The 25296-nt window shown below is 40.7% G+C and overlaps 1 protein-coding gene across 5 annotated transcripts in view; it reads right to left on the bottom strand.

Annotated features, from left to right (window-relative positions):
• The window catches only part of AEBP2 (AE binding protein 2), a 116543-nt gene that overhangs the window by 65507 nt on the left and 25740 nt on the right, over positions 1-25296 (bottom strand). For all 5 annotated transcript variants that reach the window (XM_009180334.4, XM_031650327.1, XM_031650324.1 and 2 more), the window contains exon 3: positions 16793-16900. In XM_009180334.4, the coding sequence (XP_009178598.2) occupies positions 16793-16900 (108 nt within the window). The remainder of the gene's footprint in view (positions 1-16792; positions 16901-25296) is intronic.

The raw sequence follows: 25296 nt of genomic DNA, 5'->3' as shown, positions 1-25296 counted from the left end.
AAGAGGTACTGCTTTCCCTTTACTGCCACCATGATTGTAATTTTCCTGAGGTCTCCCCAGCCATGCAGAACTGAGTCAATTAAACCTCTTTTGTTTGCAAATTACTAAGTCTCAGGTAGTATCTTTATAGCAGTGCGAAAAACAGACTAATACAAACATTGACTGTTTTAAATGTGATCTCCCACTGAAATACCCTATATATTTATGCACGTTGGCCGGGCATGGTGGCTCACACCTGTAATCCCAGCACTTTGGGAGGCCGAGGCAGGTGGATCACCTGAGGTTAGGAGTTCGAGACTAGCCTGGCCAACTTGATGAAACCATGTCTCTACTAAAAATACAAAAATTAGCTGGGCGTGGTGGCAGGTGACTGCAATCCCAGCAACCTTGAGGCTGCAGCAGGAGAATAGTTTGAACCTGGGAGGCGGAGGTTGTGGTGAGTCAAGAGTCCGTCTCAAACAACAACAAAAAAATATGTTAGTGGCCAAGCAGCTTTTCTAAAATTTGAAACACAGAATTACTGAACTGGTTTTTTCTTTTTCCAAACAAATTTATTTGGATGAAGCAATCCTAAGACTGTCTTTGTTAGTACTAAGATCATCGTATTCATATTCCCAGAAGTCCTAGGAAGATCAACAAGGGGCTATCAGAACACAAATCGGAAAGCACCAGTTTTACAGATAATGAGGTGATCAAAGGAAGAAAAAATTCCAAATAGAAATGTTGATTTATTGGTTTCGACAAATACACCAGAGTAACATAATTAACGACCCCAGATTCTGCCTCTGAAATTCGGAATCTGCCACTGACCACGACCACAAACAATATTTAATATGGCTAGGCGCGATGGCTCACGCCTATAATTCCAACACTTTGGCAGGCCTAGGTGAGTGGATCTTAAGATTAAGCCCAGGAGTTCGAGACCAGCCTAGCCAACATAGCGAAACCCTGTCTTTACAAAAAAAAAAAAATGTATATATATATACACACACACACACACACACACACACATATACAAACTACAAAAATTAGCCAGACGTGTGGCATGTGCCTGTGGTCCCAGCTACTATGGAGACTGAGGTGGGAGGATCACCTGAGCCCAGGAGCCAGAGGTTGCAGTGAGCTGAGATTGCATCACTGCACTCTAGCCCGGGCAACAGAACAAAACTATGCCTCAAAAAAAAAAAAAAATTTAATCTGTTCTTGCCTCAGTTCCATATCTATAAAATGAGGGCAACAAGAGTAATTAACTCAAAGAATTACTGTAAGAATTCATTTAGTTAAAATATGTAATATAATAATATACATATGCAATGTCAAAGGCTCTGCAATGCATCAATCATTTGCTATAATTCTTTCTGACCCTTTCTTCATCTTGCTCACCACAAAACAAACATGAGAAATTTTTTCACCAATTGCATTAACATTTAACTTCTAGAGAGTCAAAACTCACTAATCAGAAATATTTGTTTTTAAATATTTTCAAACTGCTACCATAATCGCTTATATATATGAAACTACATGCTCTTCCCTAAATAGTTCACTTTTTAAAATGCTCCCTTTTTTGCTATTTTTTATGTTTTTTGAGGTGGGGTCTCGCTCTCTCACCCAGACCAGTGTCGTGGCGTGACCTCAGTTCACCACAACCTCTGCCTCCCAGCTTCAAGTTACTCTCCTGCCTCAGCCTCCCAAATGCCTGAGATTACAGGTGCGTGCTACCACATTCAGCTAATTTTTATATTTTTAGAAAAAACAGGATTTCACCGTGTTGGTCAGACTGGTCTCGAACTCCTGACCTCAATGATCCACCCGCCTTGGCCTCCCAAAGTGCTCGGATAACAGGCGTGAACCACTGTGCCTGGTCCCTTTTTTCTCTTTCAAAAGTCTACATACTTTCTATAACCAGACAGTGGTAATAATTTTACAAAACTGTGAGTATACTAAATAATCACTGAACTGTAGTAACCTTAAAAATGTTAAATTTTATGTGTATAAATTATGTACTTAAAAAAAAATACCTGAAATGATCCCCCTTGTCACCGTAACACAATAGACTCCATTAGAAACAGGGAAGAGGATAACCAAAGACTAGGAGAAGGTTATTTACAATACATATATCTAACAAAAGACATATTCAAAATTTCTGAAGAATTTCTATTAAGTCAATATTAAAAGACAAACCAACCAATTAACACAATTGGCAAAGACTTGAATAGGCACTTCACCCAAAATAGAATATTCAGATACCCATAGCACAAAATGTGGTCAACATCACTGCAAAATGATGAAACAAAAATTAAAGCCACAATGAGATGCCACTATTCATCCACTAGAATGGCCAAAATTAAAAGGATCAGTAGATGCCTGTAATCCCAGCACCTTGAAAGGCCAAGGCAGGTAGATCGCTTGAGGCTGGGAGGTGTGGGTTACATGAACTGAGATCGCACCACTGCACTCCAGCCTAGGTTACAGAAACTTTATCTCAAAAAAAAAAAAGAAAGAAAGAAAGAAAATAAAGGACTGGTAGTATTAAGATACTATATAGTTAAGAGGAATGAATATGTGTGTGTAATCAGACGACATTTAAAAACGAACGTCCATGGGGCAACTTGGTTAATAGTAGCCAAAGATGGTCGAGCATGGTGCCTCATGCCTGTAATCCCAGCATTTTGGGAGGTCACAGCGGGAGAATCGCTCGGGCCTGCGAGTCCGAAACCAGCCTGGGCAACAAGGCAAAATCCCGTCTCTACAAAAAACTAGCTGGATGTGGTAGCACACGTCTGTAATCCCAGCTACTTGGGAGACTGTGGTGTGAGTAACATCTGAGCCAGGGAGATAGAGGCTGCAGTCAGTAGAGATCAAGCCACTACACTCCAAACTTGGTGACAGAGGGAGACCCCATCTCAAAAAAAAAAAAAAAAGCAACCAATGATTGGAAACAATCCAAATGCCCAACAGCAAGTGAATGGATTTATCTGTACAGTGGAATACTACAGAGCAATGTTTTTAAATGACTTCTTCATAAAATCTGTACAAATCTCACTGATATTTTGTTGACTGAACAAAAAGCCAGATACAAGAGTTCACACGACTGAGTTCATAAAGTAAGTATGAAAGAAATTAGAATATAGTCTGCGCAGATGGGTGGAGGGCAGAAGAGAGAGAGCAGCAAAGGACCTTAGAAATCTTGTCTTACTGAAATATTCTCCATCAGGATGGTAGTTACAAATGTGCACACAAACATAAGAAACAAATCGTTAAAACTGTTAAACAAGTGTGCATTAGACACAACTATACATTATAACATATCTTTAAACAAAATGAAAAAAAAAAAAAAAACAGAGACTCACCTCAAACATCACCTTATCACTTCCACTCTCTATAGTCACCTGCCACTCATCTTCTACTATCCTTTCCCAGCCCCTGTTATAATTTAATTGATCCCTAACCCAGAGAATCTTTCATAGGTCGCTATTAAATAACTTACATTTCATTATTTAAGTTTCTTTAGATCTGTATAAACCCAGAGACTACAAGTTCCCTGAGTATAGAGGCCTGCCCTTTTTTTTTTTTTTTTTTTTTTTTTGAGGCAGGGTCTGTCTCTGTCACCCAGGCTGGAGTGCAGTCTCAGCTCACTGCAGCCCCAATCACCCGGACTCAAGTGATCCTTCCACCTCAGTCTCCTGAGTAGGTGGGTCTACAGGTACACGCCAACACACGTGGCTAATTTTTGTATTTTTTTTTTTTTTGTACAGACAAGGTTTCGTCACTTTGCCCAGGCTGGTCTCAAACCCCTGGGCTTAAGCAATCTGCTTGTGTCAGCCCCGCAAAGTGCTGGGATTACAGGCATGAGCCATGGCACCCTGCCTACTCTGTTTTTCTCATTACCTCATTTCCATAATGCCCAGCATAGTGCCATGTACTTTATACATCAATGTTTCGTTGATTTAAATAATTCCTATGATTCATGTATGGAACAATACCTCACTAAATCATATACCTTAACTTTTTTTCTTTCAAAGACAATTTCTTTCCCCTCTGCAATAGGAAACATCTACGGTTTCTAAGAAGAGGATTTGGAAAAAAACAAAAAACAAAAAACATTTGTACAGGCTTTGAAATTAACCTGCATATACATCATCATCAACTAGCAGAATGGCAGCCTTAAAATATACTTACACACACATACACACATGGAAATACACTGAAGATGTAAATGATTTAAAAGATTCTTTTACTTTAATAAATAACCTCATATTTATTGTGCACACACTGAACAAGAACTTCATGAGGTAAACAGTACTACCAACTACACATTAGACAGGAAGTTAAGAAAGCAGTTCGCAGTCACATTTCTAGCAAATGTCATGGCCAAGATCTGTAGTATGACTACAAGAAACACTGGGGTGTTAAAGTAATAGGACCTGTGCCCCAGAAAATTAATTAGACCATTTATTTACTTATTTATTCATTCATTCATTTACTACCTGCTTCATTTTTTTCTTCAAAGACCACTTATTTTAAAAAAATAAAGAAAAAAAATCTGAATGGTTAAACATATGAAAAGATGTTCAACCTAACCCATAATGAAAGAAATACTAATTAAAACTATTAAGATGGGCCAGGCATGGTGGCTCACACCTGTAATCCCCAGCACTTTGGGAGGCCAAGGCGTGCAGATCACGAGATCAAGAGATCACAACCATCCTGGCCAACAAGGTGAAACCCCGTTTCCACTAAAAATAAAAAAATTAGTTGGGCGTGATGGTGGGTACCTGCAGTCCCAGCTACTCGGGAGGCTGAGGCAGGAGAATCACTTGAACCCGGGAGGCGGAGGTTGCAGTGAGCCGAAATCACACCACTGCACTCCAGCCTGGCAACAGAGTGAGACTCCGTCTCAAAAAAAAAAAAAAAAAAACTATTAAGATGTAATTTCTCTGAGACCAAGGGGGGCGCGGATCACTGGAGGCCAGAAGTCCAAGACCAGTCTGGCCAACGTAGTGAAACACCATCTCTACTAAAAATACCAAAAAAAAACCCAAAATTGGCTGGGCATTGTGGCGCCTGCCTGTAATCCCAGCTACTCCAGAGGCTGAAGCATGAGAATGAACTGAACTGAGGAGATGGATGTTACAGTGAGCCAACATCGTGCCACTGCGCTCCATCTAGCCTGGGCAACAGAGCCAAATTCTGTATCCCAACAAAAAACAAAAAACAAACCAACAAAAAAAAGATATAATGTCTCACCCATGAGATTAGCAAAAATCCCAAAGTTTGACAATCCCCTCTCAGCAAAGCCTTGGAGACACTCCAACATTAGGCAGACACTCTAACTTTACTGATGATGGCACTAGCTCTAGGGAATGACAATTTGGCAAGTTATCAAAATTGCCAATGTTTACATTAACCTTTGATCCACCTACTCACATCATTTTAGGGGATATTTCCTACATACATAATTATACATATACAAAATGACACATATTCAGGATTCATCACTATAGCACTATTTCCAACAGCAAGAAAAGAAGCAACCCAAGTGTATCTACAAAGTTTGGGTACAGTCCTAAAATCACACAATGGAAGGCTCGTCGCCTTTTCCAGCTGAAAAAATGAGACTATTCACTATGAACTGATACGAAAAGATCCTAGCATAAAGTACATTCAAAAAGCAAGATACAAACAATCGGGAGGAGGAAGATGGATTTAGAAGAAAGGTCTACCATGCAGCTCCCACTTTGGCAGAGAGAACACCACGTAGAGACGCACACCGTGAACTTTTGCTTCAAGAACCACCCCAGGAATATATCAGGCAAACTGAAAAAATTCACAGATCCTTTGAAAGAAGCGGTACACTGCTGCAAATTTCATGAGACAGGTAAAAAATTGTGAGTCCCCAAAACGTAAGAGAAGGAAAACCTGCCTCCAAACACACATCCCCACTGGGGAATCTGAAAATCCAGATCATGGGAGAAGGATTCAACCTTACCTAGGGCTGAAATAGATTTAAGGGAACCGTGCAAAATACAAAAGTAGAAGCAGCAGTGGGAAATGCCTTGTAAGCATTCCCAGCCTCTAGCTAGAGCCCAGGGAAGCCATCCCTGACTGTATCTCACAAGGGTACTAGCAGAAGACAGCCAGTAGAATTAGGGAAGGGTCACAGGGCAAAAGAAGCTTCAAATGAGATTAGTAACCATTTCAGCTGGACATGGATTTTCTTGAGCAAAAAAGGGAGGTGGGTGGGAACAGTTACCAGCCAGAGCTGCTCACAGAGTAGGCGGATGGGAAGGGGCGAGGTCTGAAGGCCTTGCTTTCTCAGCAGGGAAGCCTGGGGCAAGGTCTGAGCGGGAAACCAAGGGAGTGAGTGGCTTCACCCACTGCGTGGGAGCTGAACGAGGTCTCTCGCAACCAGGTCTCTCACAATCCCCCATTTCGCTGGTAAACTATATGACACGGCAGAGGCAGCGAAAATCCCCTGTGGAACATAACCCGACTGGCCTGAGAACCAACACCCTATCTCCCACAGTGGCTGTGGCAAGCAGAACCCAAGGAAAGTGAGTCTGAGCCTAATTCCACCTAACCCTGCTCCCACCTGATGGTATTTCTCTACCTGCCCCTTTAGCTGAACAGGAAACACAGCCCCACCCATCTCCCAAGAAACCAAAATACTTGCCCAGACCAACTTAGGGCAAGCAATCTCCCTATTTACTACTACTGCAGCTAGTGCTCTCTTCAAAGTGTCACCTCCTGGCTGGAGGCCAACCAACTGAGGCCATTAGAGCAACTCATGACAGAATAACCCAGATCCCAAGAAGGGGAAAACAGCAGCTAATTCCACTGCCTGCAACATCCTGGCCAGCCAGAGGTCCTGAGTGTGTCCACATTACAAGCTCACTGCTAGCATAACCAGTATTCAAGAAAGCAAGTACACTAAACATATCTACAACCGAAGACTATCAAAGAGTCCACTTCACTCCCCTGTGCCACCTCCACCAGAGCAGGTGCTGGTATCCACAAGCTTGGAGACCTGAAGATGAATCACATCACCGGTCTCCTTGTAGGCATTCCCCAGCACCATCCCAGAGCCTGGTAGCCCTGCTGCTGGATGGCTATACCCAGAAGAGGAATAACAATCACCGCAGTCCAGCTCTCAGGAAGCCCCATCCCTAGAGGAAGTGGGAGACAGCAAGCCCTGAGATCTGGTCTTTTCCACTGAAATACTCTAAACAAATGAGAAGGAACCAGAAAAGAAATTCTGGTAATACAACAAAACAGGGTTCTATAACCCCAGCAATGTATCCAAACCAAGAAGAAATTTCTGAATTTCCAGATAAAGAATTCAGAAGGTTGATTATTAAGCTACTCAAGGAAATATGAGAGAAAGGTGAAAACTAAATTAAAGACAACAGTACAGGATATGCACGAAAAATTCTCCAGAGAAAAAGACATCATAAAGAAACAGCAATCACAACTGCTAGAAATAAAAAACACACTTAGAGAAACAGAAAATGCACTGGAGGCTGGGCACCATAGCTCATGCCTGTAATCCCAGCACTGCGGGAGGCTGTGGCGGGCAGATCACCTGAGGTCAGGAGTTCAAGGCTAGCCTTGCCACCATGGTGAAACCCCATCTCTACTAAAAGTACAAAAATTAGCCAGCGATGTTGGGGTGCACCGGTAACCCCAGCTACTCAGGAGGATGAGGCACAAGAATCACTTGAACCCAGGAAGTGGAGGTTGCAGGTTGCCATAAGCCAAGATTGTGCCACTGCACTCCAGTCTAGGTGACAGAATGAGACTCTGCCTCAAAAAATAAAAAAAATTTAAAAAAGGACGGACGGACGGAAGAAAGTAAGGAAGGAAGGACAATCACAACTTGCAAATTCTAGAAATAAAAGGCACACTTAGAGAAACAGAAAATGCACTGGAGGCCAGGCATGGTGGCTCATGCCTGTAATTCCAGCACTTTGGGAGGCAGAGGCGGGTGGATCACGTGAAGTCAGGAGTTCAAGACCAGCCTGGCCAAGATGATGAAACCCTGTCTCTACTAAAAAAAAAAATACAAAAATTAGCTGGGCGTGGTGGTGGGCACCTGTAATCCCAGTTACTCGGGAGGATGACGCAAGAGTATCACTTGAACCTGGGAGGCGGAGGCTGCAGTGAGTGGAGATAGCACCACCGCACTCCAGCCTGGGCAACAGAGTGAGACTTGGTCTCCCCCCCAAAAAAAAAGATGGGGGCCAGGCGCGGTGGCTCAAGCCTGTAATCCCAGCACTTTGGGAGGCCGAGACGGGCGAATCACGAGGTCAGGAGATCGAGACCATCCTGGCTAACACGGTGAAACCCCGTCTCTACTAAAAAATACAAAAAACTATCCAGGCGTGGTGGCGGGCGCCTGTAGTCCCAGCTACTCGGGAGGCTGAGGCAGGAGAACGGCGTGAACCCGGGAGGCGGAGCTTGCAGTGAGCTGAGATCTGGCCACTGCACTCCAGCCTGGGCGACAGAGCGAGACTCCATCTCAAAAAAAAAAAAAAAAAAGATGCACTGGAAAGTTTCAACAACAGGCTAGAACAAGTAGAAGAAAGAATTTCAGAGCTCAAAGACAAGGCTTTCAAAATAACCCAATCAAAGACAAAGACAAAGAAAAGATAATTTTTAAAAAAATTAACAAAGTATCCACGAAATGTGGGATTACATCAAACAACCAAACCTAAGAATAACTGGTGTTTCTGAAAAAGAAGAGAAATCTACAAGTTTGGAAAACTTACTTGAGGGGAATAACTGAGGAAAACTTCCCTGGCCTTGCTAAAGATGTAGACATCCAAATACAAGAAACTCAAAGAACTGCTGAGAAATTCATCGCAAAAAGATCATCACCTAGGCACACAGTCATCAGGTTATCTGAAGTCAAGATGCAGTAAAGAATATTAAGAGCTATGGGACAAAAGCATCAGATAACCTATAAAGAAAAACCTATCAGATTAACAGCAGATTTCTCAGCAGAAACCTTACAAGCCAGAAGAGACTGGGGTCCCATCTTCAGCTGCCTGAAACAAAATAATTATCAGCCAAGAATACTGTATCCAGCAAAACTAAGCTTCATAAATGAAGGAGAAATCAAGTCTTTTTCAGACAAACAAAGGCCAAGAGAATTTGCCCCTACCAAGCCAGCACTACAAGAAATGCTAAAAGAAGTTCTAAATCTTGAAATAAAAGCTCAAAACACACCAAAACAGAACCTCCTCGGCTGGGCGCAGTGGCTCATGCCTGTAATCCCCGCACTTTGGGAGGCCGAAGTGGGCAGATCACCTGAGGTCAGGAGTTCAAGACCACCCTGGCCAACATGGCAAAACCCTGTCCCTACTAAAAAATACAAAAATGAGCCAGGTGTGGTGGTAGGCACCTATAATCCCAGCTACTTGGGAGGGTGAGGCAGACAGAATTGCTTGAACCCGAGAGGCTGAGGTTGCAGAGAGCCAAGATTGCATCACTGCATTCCAGTCTGGGCAACAGAGCAAGACTCCATGACAAAAACAAGACAAAAAAGAATCTCCTTAAAGCATAAATCTCACAGGACCTATAAAACAATAACACAATGAAGGAAAAAAAAAACAGCTATTAAGGCAACAACAAGCATGATGAATACAACAGTACTTCGTATCTCAATCCTAATGCCGAATGTAAATAGCCTAAATGCTACATTTAAAAGATAGAGAATGGGAGAATGGATAAAATTCCACCAACTAAGTATCTGCTGTCTTCAAGAGACTCACCTAACACATAAGGACTCACATAAACTTAAAGTAAAGGGGTGGAAAAAGATACTCCATGCAAATAGAAACCAAAAGCAAGCAGACGTAGCTATTATTGTATCAGACAAAACAGACTTGAAAGCAACAATAGTAAAAAAAACAAAAAAAAAACCACACACACACACAAAGAGGGACATTAAATAATAAAAGAATTAGTCCAATAGGAAAATAACAATCCTAAATATATATGCATCCAACTGGAGCTTCCAAATTCATAAAACAATTACTAGACCTAAGAAATAAGACAGACAGCAACACAATAAACACAGCAAATAACAATCCTAGCAACATAATAATGTAATAATAATTGTATCTTGACTTTAGATAACCTGATGACTGTGTGCCTAGGTGATGATCTTTTTGCGATAAATTTCTCAGCTGTTCTTTGAGCTTCTTATATTTGGATGTCTACATCTCTAGCAAGGCCAGGGTAAGTTTTCCTCAGTTATTCCCCTCAAGTAAGTTTTCCAAGTAATAGTGGGAGACTTCAATACTCCACTGACAGCATTAGACAGGTCATCAAGACCAAAAGTAAACAAAGAAATAATGGATTTTAAACTACACCTTGTAACAAATGAACTTAACAAGTATTTACAGAACATTCTACCCAAAAACTGTAGAATATACTTTTTTTTTTTTTGAGGCCTGTCACCCAGACTAAAGTGCAGTGGCGCAATCTTGGCTCACTGCAATCTCTGCCTCCCAGGCTCAGTCAATCCTCCCACCTCAGCCTCCCGAGTAGCTGGAACTACAAGTATGCACCACCATCTTCAGCTAATCCTTTGTTTTTTGTTGAGACAAGGTTTCACCATGTTGCCCAGGCTGGTCTCAAACTCCTGAGCTAAAGCCATCCACCTGCTTTGGCCTCCCAAAGTGTGAGACCTACCATGCCTGGCCAGGATATACATTATTTTCATCAGGACATGGATAGACCAAGACAGACCATATGACAGGTCACAAAACAAGTCTCTATAAATTTAAGAAAATCTAAATTATATCAAGTATCCTATCAGACCTCAGTGGAATGAAACTGGAAATTAACTCCAAAAGGAACCCTGAAAACTATACAAATACATGGAAATTAAATAACCTGCTCTTGAATAATCCTTGAGTCAACAATGAAATCAAGGTGGAAATTAAAAAATTATTTGAACAATAATATAATGTCACAACTTATCAAAACCACTGGGATACAGCAAAAGCGGTGCTAAGAGGACAAGTTCAAGCATTAAATGCCTACATCAAATGCCAGACAAGGTGGTTCACGCCTGTAATCCCAGCACTTTAGGAGGCCTAGGCAGGTGGATCACCTGAGGTCAGGAGTTTGAGACCAATCTAGGCCACATGGTGAAACCCTGTAAAAATACTAAACTTAGCTGGGTATGGTGGCCCACACCTGTAATCTCAGCTTACCTGGGAGGCTGAGACAGGAGACTCACTTGAACCTAGGAAGCAGAGGTTGCAGTGAGCTGAGATCATGCCACTGCACTCCAGCCTGGACGATAGAGTGAGACTCTGTCTCAAAAAAAAGAAAAAAAAAAAAAAAAAGTCTGAAAGGTCACAAATAGGCAATCTAAGGTCATACCTCAAGGAACTAGAGAAACAAGAAAGAACAAACAAAACCCAAACCCAGCAGAAGAAAATAAATAAATAACAAAGATTAGAACAGTGCTAAATGAAACCAAAAGAACAACAAAAATACAAAAGATAAATGAACAAGCTGGTTCTTTGAAAAGATAAAATTGATAGACCATTAATGAGACTAACCAAGAAAAGAAGAAAGATACCTAGATAAGCTCAATTAGAAACAAAATGAAAGATATTACAACCGATACCACAGAAATACAAAGATGATTCAAGGCTACTATGAATACTTTTACATGCACAAACTAGAAAATCTAAAGGAGAGAATAAACTCCGGGAAATATACAACCCTCCTAGATTACATCAGAAGAAATAAAAACTCTGAACAGACCAATAACAAGTAGAGAGATTGAAACAGTATAATAAATTGTCAACACAAAGTCTGGGACCAGTTGGATTCACAGATGAATTCTATCAGACATTCAAAAAGACTTGGTGCCATTCTTAATGAAACTATTCCAAAAGACAGAGAAAGAGGGAATCCTCCCCTAAATCATTCTGTGAAGCCAGTATCACCCTAATACCAAAATCAGGAAAGGACATAACAAAAAAATAAATCTACAGACCAACATCCCTGATAACATAGATGCAAAAATCCTCAACAAAATACTAGCTAACCGAATCCAACAGCCTATCAAAAAGGCAATCCACCATGATCAGCGGGTTTCATACCATGGATGCAGGGATGGTTTAACATCCACAAGTCAGTAAATGTGATGTATCACATAAGAAGAATTTTTTTAAAAATCATGTGATCTCAACAGATGCAGAAAAAGCATGTAACAAAAAAATCCAGCATCCCTTTATGATTAAAACCCTCAGCAAAACTGGCATAGAAGTAACATACCTTAACGTAATAAAATGCATATATTACAAACCCACAGCCCATATTCTACTGAACGGGAAAAAGTTGAAAGCATTCACCGTGAGAAATGAGAAGACAAGGATGTCCACTCTTACCACTTCCATTCAGCATAAGGACTGGATGTCCTAGCCAGAGCAATCAGAGAAAAGAAATAAAGGACATCCAAATAGGTAAAGAGGAAGTCAAACTGTCGCTGTTTGCTGATGATATGATCGTATATCTAGAAAACCCTAAAGACTCATCCAAAAAGCTTGTAGTCTGACAAACAAATTCAGTAATCTTTCAGGATACAAAACCAACGTAAATTAGTAGCACTGCTCTACACCAACAATGACGAAGTTGAGAAAAAATCAAGAATTTAACCCCTATTACAACAGCTACAAAAAAATAAAATACTTAGGAATACACCTAACCAAGGAGGTGAAAGATGTCTACAAACAAAACTACAAAACACTGCTGAAAGAAATCATCAACACCACCAACAAATGAAAAACACATCCCATGCTCAGGGATGGGTAGAATTAATATTGCAAAAATGACAATACTGCCAAAAGCAATCTACAGATTCAATGCAGTTCCCATCAAAGTACTATCATCAATCTTCACAGAACTAGAAACAATCCTAAAATTCATATGGAACCGGAAGAGAGCCCAGATAGACAAAGCAAGACTAAGCAAAAAGAATAAATCTGGAGGCATCACATTATCTGACTTTCTATACTGCAAGGCTATGGTTACCAAAACAACACGGTCCTGGAATAAAATAGACACATAGACCAACATAATAGAGATCCCAAAAATTAAAGTCAAATATTGGTGACTCACGCGTGTAATCCCAGCATTTTGGGAGGCCTAAGCAGGCAGACCACTTCAGGTCAGGAGTTCGAGACCAGCCTGACCAACAGGGTAAAACCCTGTTTCTACTAAAAATACAAAAATTAGCTAGACATGGTGGCAGGCACTTGTAATCCCAGCTACTCAGGAGTCTGAGGCGGGAGAATTGCTTGAACTTGGGAGGCAGAGGTTGCAGTGAGTCAAGATCACGCCACTGCACTCTGGTCTGGGTGACAGAGTGAGACTGAGTCTCTAAAAAATAAACACAAAAAACCATAAAGTGGGGAAAGGATACCCTTTGCAACAAATGCTGCTGGGATAACTGCCAAGCCACATGCAGAAGAATGAAACTGGATCCTCATTTCTCACCTTACACAAAAATCAACTCAAGATGGAGCAAAGACTTAAATCTAACACCTTAAACCATAAAAATTCTGGAAGATAACATTGGAAAAACTCTTCCAGACATTGGCTTAGGCACAGTGTTTATGACCAAGAACCCTAAAGCAAATGCAACAAGAACAAAAATAAACAGATGAAACCTAATTAAACTAAAGCTTCTGCACATAAAAAGAAATAATCAGCAGAATAAACAGACGACCCACAGAATGGGAGAAAATATTTGCAAACTATGCATCCAACAAAAGACTAGTGTCCAGAATCAATAAGGAACTAAAAACAAATCAACAAGAAAAAAAGATAGCCGGGCGTGGTGGCGGGCGCCTGTAGTCCCAGCTACTCGGGAGGCTGAGGCAGGAGAATAGCGTAAACCCGGGAGGCGGAGCTTGCAGTGAGCTGAGATCCGGCCACTGCACTCCAGCCTGGGCTACAGAGCGAGACTCCGTCTCAAAAAAAAAAAAAAAAAAAAAAAAAAAAAAAGAATAATAATCCCATCGAAAAGTGGGCAAATGACATGAATAAGCATTTCTCAAAAGAAGATATACAACACAATACCACCTTACTGCTGGAAGAATGGCCACAATTTAAAAGGCAAAAAACAATAGATGTTGGCATGGATATGGTGAAAAGGGAACACTTTTACACTGCTGGTGAAAATATAAACTAATACAACCACTATAGAAAACCGTACAGAGATTTCTTAAATACCTAAAAGTAGAACTACCATTTGATCCTGCAATCCCACCACTGGGTACCTATCCAGAGGGAAAAAAGTCATTATATGAAAAAGACACTTGCACACATGTTTATAGCAGCACAACTTGCAACTGCAAAACTGGACCCAGTGTAAATGTCCTTCAATCAATAAGTGGATAAAGAAAATGTGATATAGATACACACACACACACACACACACACACACACACACACCATGGAATACTATTCAAGCCATAAAAAGGAACAAAATATGGCTTTCACAGAAACCTGGATGGAGTTGGAGACCATTAGTCTAAATGAAGTAATTCAGGAAAGGAAAACCAAGTATCATTTTGTTCTCATTTGTAATTAGGAGCTAAGCTGTGAGTAGGCATAAGAATGATATAATAGACTTTGGGGACTAGGAGGGAAGGGTGGGGGTGGTTAGGTATAAAAGACTACACACTGGGTACAGTGTACGCAGCTCAGGTGACAGGTGCACCAAAATCCCAGAAATCACCACTAAGGAATTTATTCAATGTAACCAAAAACCACCTGCTACCCAAAAACTATTCAAATTAGGGCCAGATGTGGTTAATCCCAGCACTTTGGGAGGCCGAGGTAGGCAGATCACGAGGTCAAGAGTTCAAGATCAGCCTGGCCAACATGGTGAAACCCCATCTCTACTAAGAATACAAAAATTTTCTGGGCGTGATGGCATGTGCCCATAATCCCAGCTACTCGGGAGGCTGAGGCAGGAGAATCGCTTGAACCCAAGAGGGGGAGGTTGCAGTGAGCCAAGATCATGCCACTGCACTCCAGCCTGAGCGACAGAGCAAGACTCCATCTTGTGGTGGGGGGGAGACTATTCAAATTAAAACAAAGAAGCAAGGTACATATATACCATATAATATTTCAAGAATGGAAGAAACTTGGTTTATAGAAAAACAAGTAATCTGTGTATTTAAAGCTGCTCTAAAATTAACTTTGTTTCTTTTTAAAGCAAGGTACAGACAGTAATTTACTAGACTTTGGGTAAGAAAGGAGAATGAGACTACGTATTTATCTGCTTGTGGATGCATAAGGAAGTACCAGAAAAAATCACAAGAAACAAATAATAAATACATATTTGGGAGGAAGGGGGGAAACAGGAACAAGAGAGAGACAAATAATTCTTACTGTAAACTTTTGTTATAATGTTTTGTTGATTGTTTTTTCCAAAAAAGTTGTTTTTAAAAGCAACTCCATAAGAATTACCTCACTCTCTACAAAACCCAAGGGAAGTTACTGGCACAGTATTCATTCCAGTAAATGTGGTTTTAATAACTATTAAACTCCTTTAAACACAAACTTTTAATCTCTATGGTATATGCTACTTTCCATAAATAGAAACCAAAATATTTTTCATAAAGATAAATGGAAAAGATTTTTGCAGAAACTTGCTCTTTATAAAGACTTCCCAGAATACATCTAATTTGACAAAAGTGATTTACAACTAATTACAACTAAACTCAGTAGTGTGACCTCAAAACTGAGTGAAAAGAATCAAGTCCTTTAATGTCCTACAACTTATTTATTTTATATGATAGTCAATGTTGTTTGCTAATGAAAATGTCAAAACCTTTGACAGTAAGAAAACATAACCAGACCACCAAGTATTAAAAAAAACCAACATGGCTTCCATTCATTAGTCTACCACTAGCTATTTTCAAGACCCTAATCCAACAGCAACACTTCTGTACTTCAAATAGAAAAAAACAGATCAAACGAGCTTAATCTCCATCTACTTTTGAAATTCAATGTATGTACAAGAATGTTAAAACAAATGGTTGTTTTTAAAAAAATTTAGAGGAGCAAAATTATGCCTATTAGGAAACATGTCAGCTTAAGCTAACATTTAAAAGAAAACAACAGGCCGGGCGTGGTGGCTCATGCCTGTAATCCCAGCACTTTGGGAGGCCGAGGCAGGCGGATCACGAGGTCAGGAGATTGAAACCATCCTGGCCAACATGATGAAACCCTGTCTCTACTAAAATACAAAAAATTAGGCGGGTGTGGTGGCGGGCACCTGTAGTCCCAGCTACTCGGGAGGCTGAGGCAGAAGAATGGTGTGAACCTGGGAGGCGGAGCTTGCAGTGAGCTGAGATCGCACCACCGCCCTCCAGTCTGGCAACAGAGCGAGACTCTCTCAAAAAAAAAAAAAAAAGCCAGCCAGGCGCAGTGGCTCATGCCTGTAATCCCACCACTTTGGGTGGCCGAGGCGGGAGAATCACCTGAGGTCAAGGGTTTGAGACCAGCCTGGCCAACATGGTGAAACACCATCTCTACTAAAAGTACAAAAATTAGCCAGGTGTGGTGGCATACGCCTGTAGTCCCAGCTACTCAGGAGGATGAGGCAGGAAAATCGCTTGAACACAACAGGTGGAGGCTGCAGGGAGCCAAGATGGCACCATTGCACTCCAGCCTGGGCAACAGAGTGAGACTCTGTGTCATAAATAAATAAACAAATAAATAAATAAAATTTATACACATACATCCTTACCTTGAAAGGTTTGTCTCCACTGTGTGTCAGCATATGCCTTTGTAACCAACTTTGACTGGTAGATGGAGTGTTATATACTTTACAACCTTTCCACAGGCAAACAAATACCTGTTAAGAAAAACAAACCCATATTAATTTTCATGACTTATCTCAAGAAGAGTTTGATTCCTCATACATTCAAATTAACATGTTACAAGTCTTCAACTGACAAGAGCTATAGAATGTACAAGCCAATCAAAATGCTTAATATAAACTGTCAAAACATCCTAGTATGAGCCACCCTTAATGCTACTGACCACACCTTCAGTAAGGAATAGGAACACATCACAGAATACCATTCAGAAGGAAACATATATAACATTAGCAATATATCCCTCGGAACTGAGACCATGGGCCATTATTTACATTTTTGTATTTACTGCACAAAAGAACAAACATCTATTAATTTTAAATAGCAGGAAAATATAAAGGCATAAAAAATTAATGAAATGACCAATAAATATTAATTGGAAGACACTGGTATTTTCAACTTCAAAGAATGAATGAAAATTATCAAATTACAATTTTTTACTGGTGATATCCTGGTCTCACAAGCATACTAACAATATTTGTTCTTATATTGTTGTAATCATGAAGAATTATTTCTATCTCGATTATGACATAGAGACATATTCGAGACCCTGTCTGAAATATGAAATTTTGTTATGAAACAAATTGAATACAAAATATTAAGTTAATATAGTAATAAAAACAACAGACATGAGCTACCATAATTTCATCACAGATCCACATTCTAGGTTCAGGGTACTAAGTATAACTAGGTGTGGAAAGCACCAAAACTAACAAACTAATCTTTATCATCTTCCTACCAGTGACATGTCAGTTTCCTAACTGATGATATTTCCATCAAACCAAACACTGAAAACTGCTTCCCAACATCAGGAAAAAAAGGGTCTACCACAATCATTATCTTGAAAGAACCATTTAAAGGCTCTGTTCTTTTCTAAGGTAAGAACAATCATAGAGTCACACTTTGAAGACTGTAATACACTACATACATATAGAACACAAGACAGATATACAATCTTTCTTCAGCCAGCCTAAAATAAAAATTTTTAATAGACTAGAAAAACTGACAGTCTATAAACAAATAATTGAGGTCAATTTTTACTCAAAAACAATATCATCTTATGTCAAATAGGTATAACAAGGTAATACCAACACTGCCATTTGACAAGACTGTTTAGAGAAGTCACTACATCCTGACTCCACAACGAATTTGCTAGTTTCTTTAAGTATGAGATAAAGGAACTCATAACATTACCTCCTTTACACTCAAAATTCCCAACCCTAGAACATGTTTATAAACTAATGGCCAAGGTTCTCAGAGTTAAAAGTAACTTTTAAAAATAAATCTAGGAACAGAAAAAAATACAAAGCAATACTTATATGCACCCGATGTGGTGGCTCACACCGGCAATTTCAGCACTCTGGGAGGCCGACGGGGAGGGCTTGAGCTCAGGAGTTCGAGACCAGCCTGGGCAACATGGCAAAACCCTGTCTCTGCAAAAGTAACAAAAAAAATTGGCTAGGCATAATGGCATATGCACCTGTAGTCCCAGCTACTCAGGGGCGGTAGAGGGGGGGGTGCGGTAGCTGAGGCAGGATGATTGATCGAGCCCAAGAGATGAAGGCTGCAGTGAGCCATGATGGCACTACTGCACTCCAGTGTAGGTGACAGAGTGAGATCTTCTCTCCCAAAAAAAAAAAGCAAAAAACAAAAAACAAAAAACTTAAATGCTATAGAAATTAATTCAATATTGTTTAATAATCACACATGGGTAATTAATGCTATCAATTTTTGAAATCAAGACTACTAGACTCACCATGCACAGTGGCTCACAGCTCTAACCCCAGCACTTTGGAAGGCCAAAGCAGGAGGACTGCTTGAGCCCAGGAATGAGGCCAGCCTGCGCAACATGCCATAACCCTGTCTATACAAAATATACAAAAATTAACCAGGCATGGTGGTGTCCACCTGTAGTCCCAGCTACTTAGAAGGCTGAGGTGGGAGAATCGCTTGAGCCAGAGAGGGCAAAGCTACAGTGAGCTGCTATGATTATGCCATTGCACTCCAGCCTGGGCAGTAAGAGATAGATCCTGTCTCCAAAAAAAAAAAAAACAAAAAAAACAAAAAAACACCTACCACTAGACTCAAAGTCTTATTTTTCAATCCAAGTAATAAAGAGGAGGAATCAGGGGTTGGTTTAAAATTCTCTCAGAAATCATACTATTAGTTTGGTGTGCAAGTAATTGCTGTTTTTGCCATTAATGTAACTGAAAAAAAGGCAATTACTTGTGCACCAACCTAATACATAAACAGAAATGCCTTAAAGAAAGTATTTGGGAACAATATCAACATCATTCCTGTAACAACTTTTGTGACAGAAGGATTCTCCTTAACGTTAAAAGGATTCTTTTTTTTTTTTTTTTTTTTTTTGAGACGGAGTCTCGCGCTGTGTCACCCAGGCTGGAGTGCAGTGGCGCGATCTCGGCTCACTGCAAGCTCCGCCTCCCAGGTTCACGCCATTCTCCTGCCTCAGCCTCCGAGTAGCTGGGACTACAGGCGCCCGCCACCACGCCCGGCTAGTTTTTTTTTTTTTTGTATTTTTAGTAGAGATGGGGTTTCACCATGTTAGCCAGGATGGTCTCGATCTCCTGACCTCGTGATCCACCCGCCTCGGCCTCCCAAAGTGCTGGGATTACAGGCTTGAGCCACCGCGCCCGGCCCACGTTAAAAGGATTCTTAAGTGACCCCTCCCCGCCCCACTCTGCAATACTCTTAAAGATAGAATTTAGTTCCTTCGAAATAAGCACTGCCTCTACCTATCAATACTCAATCACTAAATTTCGTGAAAACAGAAGTATCCGGCTTCTATTTTTTTTTCCTATGAGCAAACATGACTATAGAGATAATGGCAGGTCTGAAATTACATCTGATATGGCCTTGGTTAGTAACTATGGTCTAGACTCTACATGGAATAATCTCTAGTAACACAATTAAGACAACACCTTCAGATTCAAAGAAAAACCAAAATCTTCAACCTAGTGAATTTTATACCAAATGAAGTAGGTGTAAAGAGATCAAAGTTAACTGTGTTTAGCTATATTGGGGTGAAATGTTTAGAAAGATCCAAAAAAGGCCTGGTGTAATGGCTCACGCCTGTAATCCCAACACTTTGGGAGGCCGAGGTGGGTGAATCACTTGAGGCCAGGAGTTCGAGACTGGCCTGACCAACACGGTAAAACCATGTCTCTAGTAAATATACAAAATTAGCCGAGTGTGGTGGAACACGCCTGTAATCCCAGCTACTCAGGAGGCTGAGGAAGGAGAATCGCTGGAACCCGGGAGGCAGAGGTGACAGTGAGCTGAGATTGCACCATTGCACTCAAACCTGGGAAACGAGCAAAACTCCATCTTAAAAAAGAAAAAAGAAAGATCCACAATAAAAACAACACAAAACTGTTCGAGGCTATTATTTCCTTTCCTAACCTGTATTAGGATGACGTTTTGATAAAAATATTCCCAAATCTGACGAAAGGGTCTTCTTCAAACCTGAGACTTTTTAGATGTATAACATGTGAAAAATATTTTTATACTATTTTTAGAAACTCTCCTACTGTTAAGATTAACTCTGAAAAATCAAATACCATAGGATTCCAATTATATCCAAATTTGGAAGGAGTATGTTCAAGAATATAATTTGCCATGGTTCTATTTTGAAATGAATTAAGGTCTGGCTATTTTAACAGAATAAGACACAGGGGTCCAAAGTCTAGTCTCTCATGATACAGCAAATTGTGTCGTATTAGGCTGTATTAGACATAACAGAAATAGAAAACAACCTGCTGAGCATAGTGACTCGTGCCTAGAATCCCAGCTGCTCCGGCGGCTGAGGCAAGATGATGGCTACAAGACAGATTTTCAGACCAGTATGGGCAACACAGCAAGATCCCAACTCTGAAAACGTTTAAAGTAGCCAGACATAGTGATGCATGCCTATAGTCCCAGCTACTACACTGAGGTAAAAGGTCTGCCTGAGTCCAGGAGTTTGAGGCTACGTGAGCTAAGATCATGCCACTGCACTCCGACTGGAGCCAACAGTGGGATCCTAGATAAATATTTTTTTGAAAGAAGATAAACTGAATTCAGTCCAGCTCTTTCACTTTGCAGCTATGTAATCTTGGAAGAATCATCTACTTCCCTTTTCATCAGAAATACTCTGAGCACACATTTGGTAAGTCCAAAACACTATGAAAATAGAAGTTATATTATCTCAGAAAGATCAGTCAATGAAATAACTGGGTTTATATTAGACACCGAAGGTTCCTTCTCAAAATAACTGCCATCAGGTTTTCCTGCCAGAATGTCTAAGAAAAAAAATTTTTAACTCACACAGCCATTAAAAGAGTATCTTTGGGCCAGGTGTAGTGGCTCACACCTATAATCCCAGCACTCTGAGAGGCCGAGGTGGGTAGATCACTTGAGGTCAGGAGTTCAAGACCAGCCTGACCAACATGGTGAAATCCCACCTCTACTAAAAATACAAAAACTTAACCAGGTGTGATGACACATGCCTGTAATCCCAGCTACTTGGGAGACTGAGGCAGGAGGACTGCTTGAACCTAGGAGGCGGAAGTTGCAGTGAGCTGAGATGGCCCCACTACACCCCAGCCTGGGTGACAGAAAGAGACTCCATCTCAAAAAACATACATATATATTTTGGACTGCCAAAGAAATCTTCAAGTTTACAAGGGCCTCACACATGAGATGTAGATGTCTAAAATTTCAGTGTTACAGGGAGGTTTCGGCTTTCTGTTAAGAACTCTACAAAGTACTGAGTTTCTATCAGAATAGGTTTTACCTTCAGGAATCTTCTCCAAAACACCCAAAGTGAGTAAGGACGGTACAAACCTGGGAGCCAAGAGTTGTCTGAGTCTCCTTCACTTTGGTCAATATCCTTGAACCAGTGTATGAACCAGTGCATCCTTGTACCAGTGTATGTATCTGAATGTATTTGAATGGCCTATACTTAAAATGGCTTGTATGATAGTACAGACAAACGCACAAACACCTATGCACCTGAAGAGCACAAATGAATCCATGAAATCTTTCTGTAAATAAATGAAAAATCCACTGCAAAAAAATGCAATGTTAACCTGCCTGAGTAAGTATGCACAAGGAAATTCAGTTATTACCAGTAAATTAAAATCAGCCAAATATAAACGCAGAGTAAGTTAACGGAATAATCTACATGCCAAAATAAAGGCCTAATTATACTGAGTAAATGTCTTGTTTTCAGTAAAATGACACAAAAAGAAAAGAGCGACACCATCTAAAGTCAGGTAGGCCAGCTGAGTGTGGTGGTACTTGCCTGGAATCCCAGGAACTCAAGAAGCTGAGGTGGGAGCACTGCTTAAGCCCAGGAGTTGGAAAACATAGTAAGACTCTGTCTCATTAACAAAAAAAAACACAAAAGTCAGGCAGAGGGGGTGGACGGATGATTCCATGATACCATCAAGCCTTATTTTTCTTTTCTTTTTTTTTTTTTTTAAATGAGACAGAATCTTGCTCTATCATCCAGGCTGTAAGGCAGAGGCACAATCATAGCTCACTGCAACCTTGACTTCCTGAGCGCTATAGTTAACTGGACTCATTCAAGTCTTCCAATAACATTGTATCATATTCCTCCCTTGCCCAAAATCGCCTCGCTTTGCCTCTCAGCAAAAAAACACACCAAAGAATATATGCAAAAGTAAACCTGAAATGACACAGAAAATAAATCCTGTATCAAGAAATCTAAACAGCTTTCCAGAAATTGTTTTTATGTGAGAAATAGCTGAGAAAGAAAGAGCAGTAATATATTTTACACTGAGCCTCTAAAGTCCTATAAGTTCCCCACTTTCCAAGACTTAGGTGTACATTAAGAGGACATTGGGATTTGAAATTTGATTAGTAAGATAACTCAGAGCCTAATCTTCAGAAATCAGTCACACACAGAAGAACGGACCTAGGCCAGGCACGGTGGCTCAGGCCTGTAATCCCAGCACTTTGGGAGCCAGAGGCAGGTGGATCACCTGAGGTCAGGAGTTCGAGACTAGGCTGGCCAACAAGGTGAAACCCCATCTCTACTAAAAATACAAAAGTCAGTCAGGTGTGGTGGAGCATACCTGTAGTCCCAGCAACTTAGGAGGCTGACATAGGAGAATCACTCAAACCTGGGAGGTGGAGGTTGCAGTGAGCGGAGATTGCACTACTGCACTCCAGCCTGGGCAACAAGAGCAAAATTCTATCATCTTTAACACTAAAGATAAGTTTGATTCTCTTTTTGCCTGTTTTGTTTTTATTTTTGAAATTGTAGAAAGCACTCTCATGATTTTTTTTTAAAAAAGGTGTACTGGTCGGGGCATGGTGGCTCACGCCTGTAATCCTAGCACTTTGGGAAGCCAAGGCAAGACCAGCATGGGCAACACAGTGAGACCTCATCTCTAAGAAAAAAAAAAAGTGTATTCATAATTTGGTGTTTAAATGATTAGTTTGATTTTAATGTAGAAATCAGGCCAGGAAAATCTAAACTCCACTTGACTTCAGCCTCCAAAGAAGTCCACATGAACATAGCAACATAAACAGCTTAAAAGGGGGAAAAAAACAATGCTAAGTGGTTATATAATGGTTTTGCTTTTCTCCCCAGGGCAAAGATTATAGTGGAATGAGAAAAAGAACATAAATTAATATAGTTTACATCTTGCTAACTTACTGCTCCAGTAAAATTGTCATCTTTCAATAATCAGAAGCATAAATTCTAGGGTTACCAATTTTTTCCTCATCTGTTTCTGTTCCATGATGACACTTTAACACTTAAGAGAGAAAGAAGAAATAAGAAATCTAAAAAAATAATTAGGCCAACAAAATCAGGTGTTTTCTACTTGTATTAGATACCTACAACAGTCAAACACAAAGAGATAGAAAGTAGAACTGTGGTTACCAGGAGCTAGTGGGAGCAGACAGTAAGTTTGTTTAATGGATATACATTTCAATTTGGGATGATAATTTACAAGTTCTGGAGACAATGGGTGATGATTACACAATAAGGTGAATGTACTTAAAGCCCCTGAACTGTACATTAAAATTGTTTTTTGTTCTTTTTTTTTGAGACAGGATCTCACTCTGTCATCCAGGCTGGAGTGCAGTGGCGTGATCTCACAGCACCTCAACCTCCTAGGCTCAAGCAATTCTCCCACCTCATCCCCCTGAGTGGCTAAGACCACAGGCGTGTGCCACCACACCCAGCTAATTTTTGTAGAGACAGGATTTTGTCATGTTGCCCAGGCTGGCCTGAAAACTCCTGAGCTCAAGCGATCTACCTGCCTCAGCTTTCCAAAGTGCTGGGATTACTGTGCCCAGCCGAAAATTTTTTGTTTTCTTAAAGTTCATTTCAAAGAAAAAAAATCTGATGTTCCAACCAACAATTACTCTTCAAAACACAAAACCTGCTAGGCATGGTGGCTCACGCCTGTAATTCCAGCACCTTGGGAGGCTGAGGAGGATGATCAGGTCCTCCTCAGGAACTCCTTAGGTCAGGAGTTCAAGACCAGCCTGGCCAACATGGTGAAACCCCATCCATACTAAAAATACAAAAATTGGCTGGGCGTGGTGGTGCACACTTGTAATCCCAGCTACTTGAGATGCTGAGGCAGGAGAATTGCTTGAACCCGAGAGGCAGAGGTTGTAGTGAGCTGAGGTCGTGCCACTGCACTCCAGCCGGGGCAACAGAGATTCCATCTCAAAAAAAGAAAAGAAAAGAAAAAACAAACACAAAAGTCAATCTCAAAGCACAAAATCAGATCGAGTTTTCTTGTCTTTTATAATAGTATCAAGTTTTCAAATTCTCATTCATATTTTATCATTCAAAACACATAGTCTATTGTAATCTCAGCACTTTCAGAGACCAAGACAGGCAGATCGCTGGAGTCCAGGAGTTGGAGACCAGCCTGGGCAACATGGTGAAACCTCATCTCTACAAACAAACAAACAAACCATAGTCTATATCCTAATGACTGGTGTGTAGGAAAAAACTGGGATGCATTTTCTACATTATTTGATCCTTCACATTTATAGTTTAGCAAATAATGTCCTTCAAAGATCAGGACTCCTATCTTTGGTCAAAATAGCATTACTCTTTTTATTTTATTTTTTGAGACAGAGTCTCATTCTGTCACCCAGGCTGGAGTGAAGTGGTGCGATCTCAGCTCACTGCAACCTCCGCCTCCCGGGTTCAAGCGGTTCTTCTGCCTCAGCCTCCCCAGTAGCTGGGACTATAGGGGCACACAAACATACCCAGCTAATTTTTGTATTTTTAGTAGAGATGGGGTTTCACCATATTGGCCAGGCTGGTCTCAAACTCCTGACCTCGTGATCCGCCTGCCTCAGCCTCCCAAAGAGC

The sequence above is a fragment of the Papio anubis genome, chromosome 9 (assembly GCF_008728515.1).
Source record: "Papio anubis isolate 15944 chromosome 9, Panubis1.0, whole genome shotgun sequence".
Classification (NCBI taxonomy): Eukaryota; Metazoa; Chordata; class Mammalia; order Primates; family Cercopithecidae; genus Papio; species Papio anubis.
This window is presented reverse-complemented; position numbering and strand designations above follow the sequence as displayed.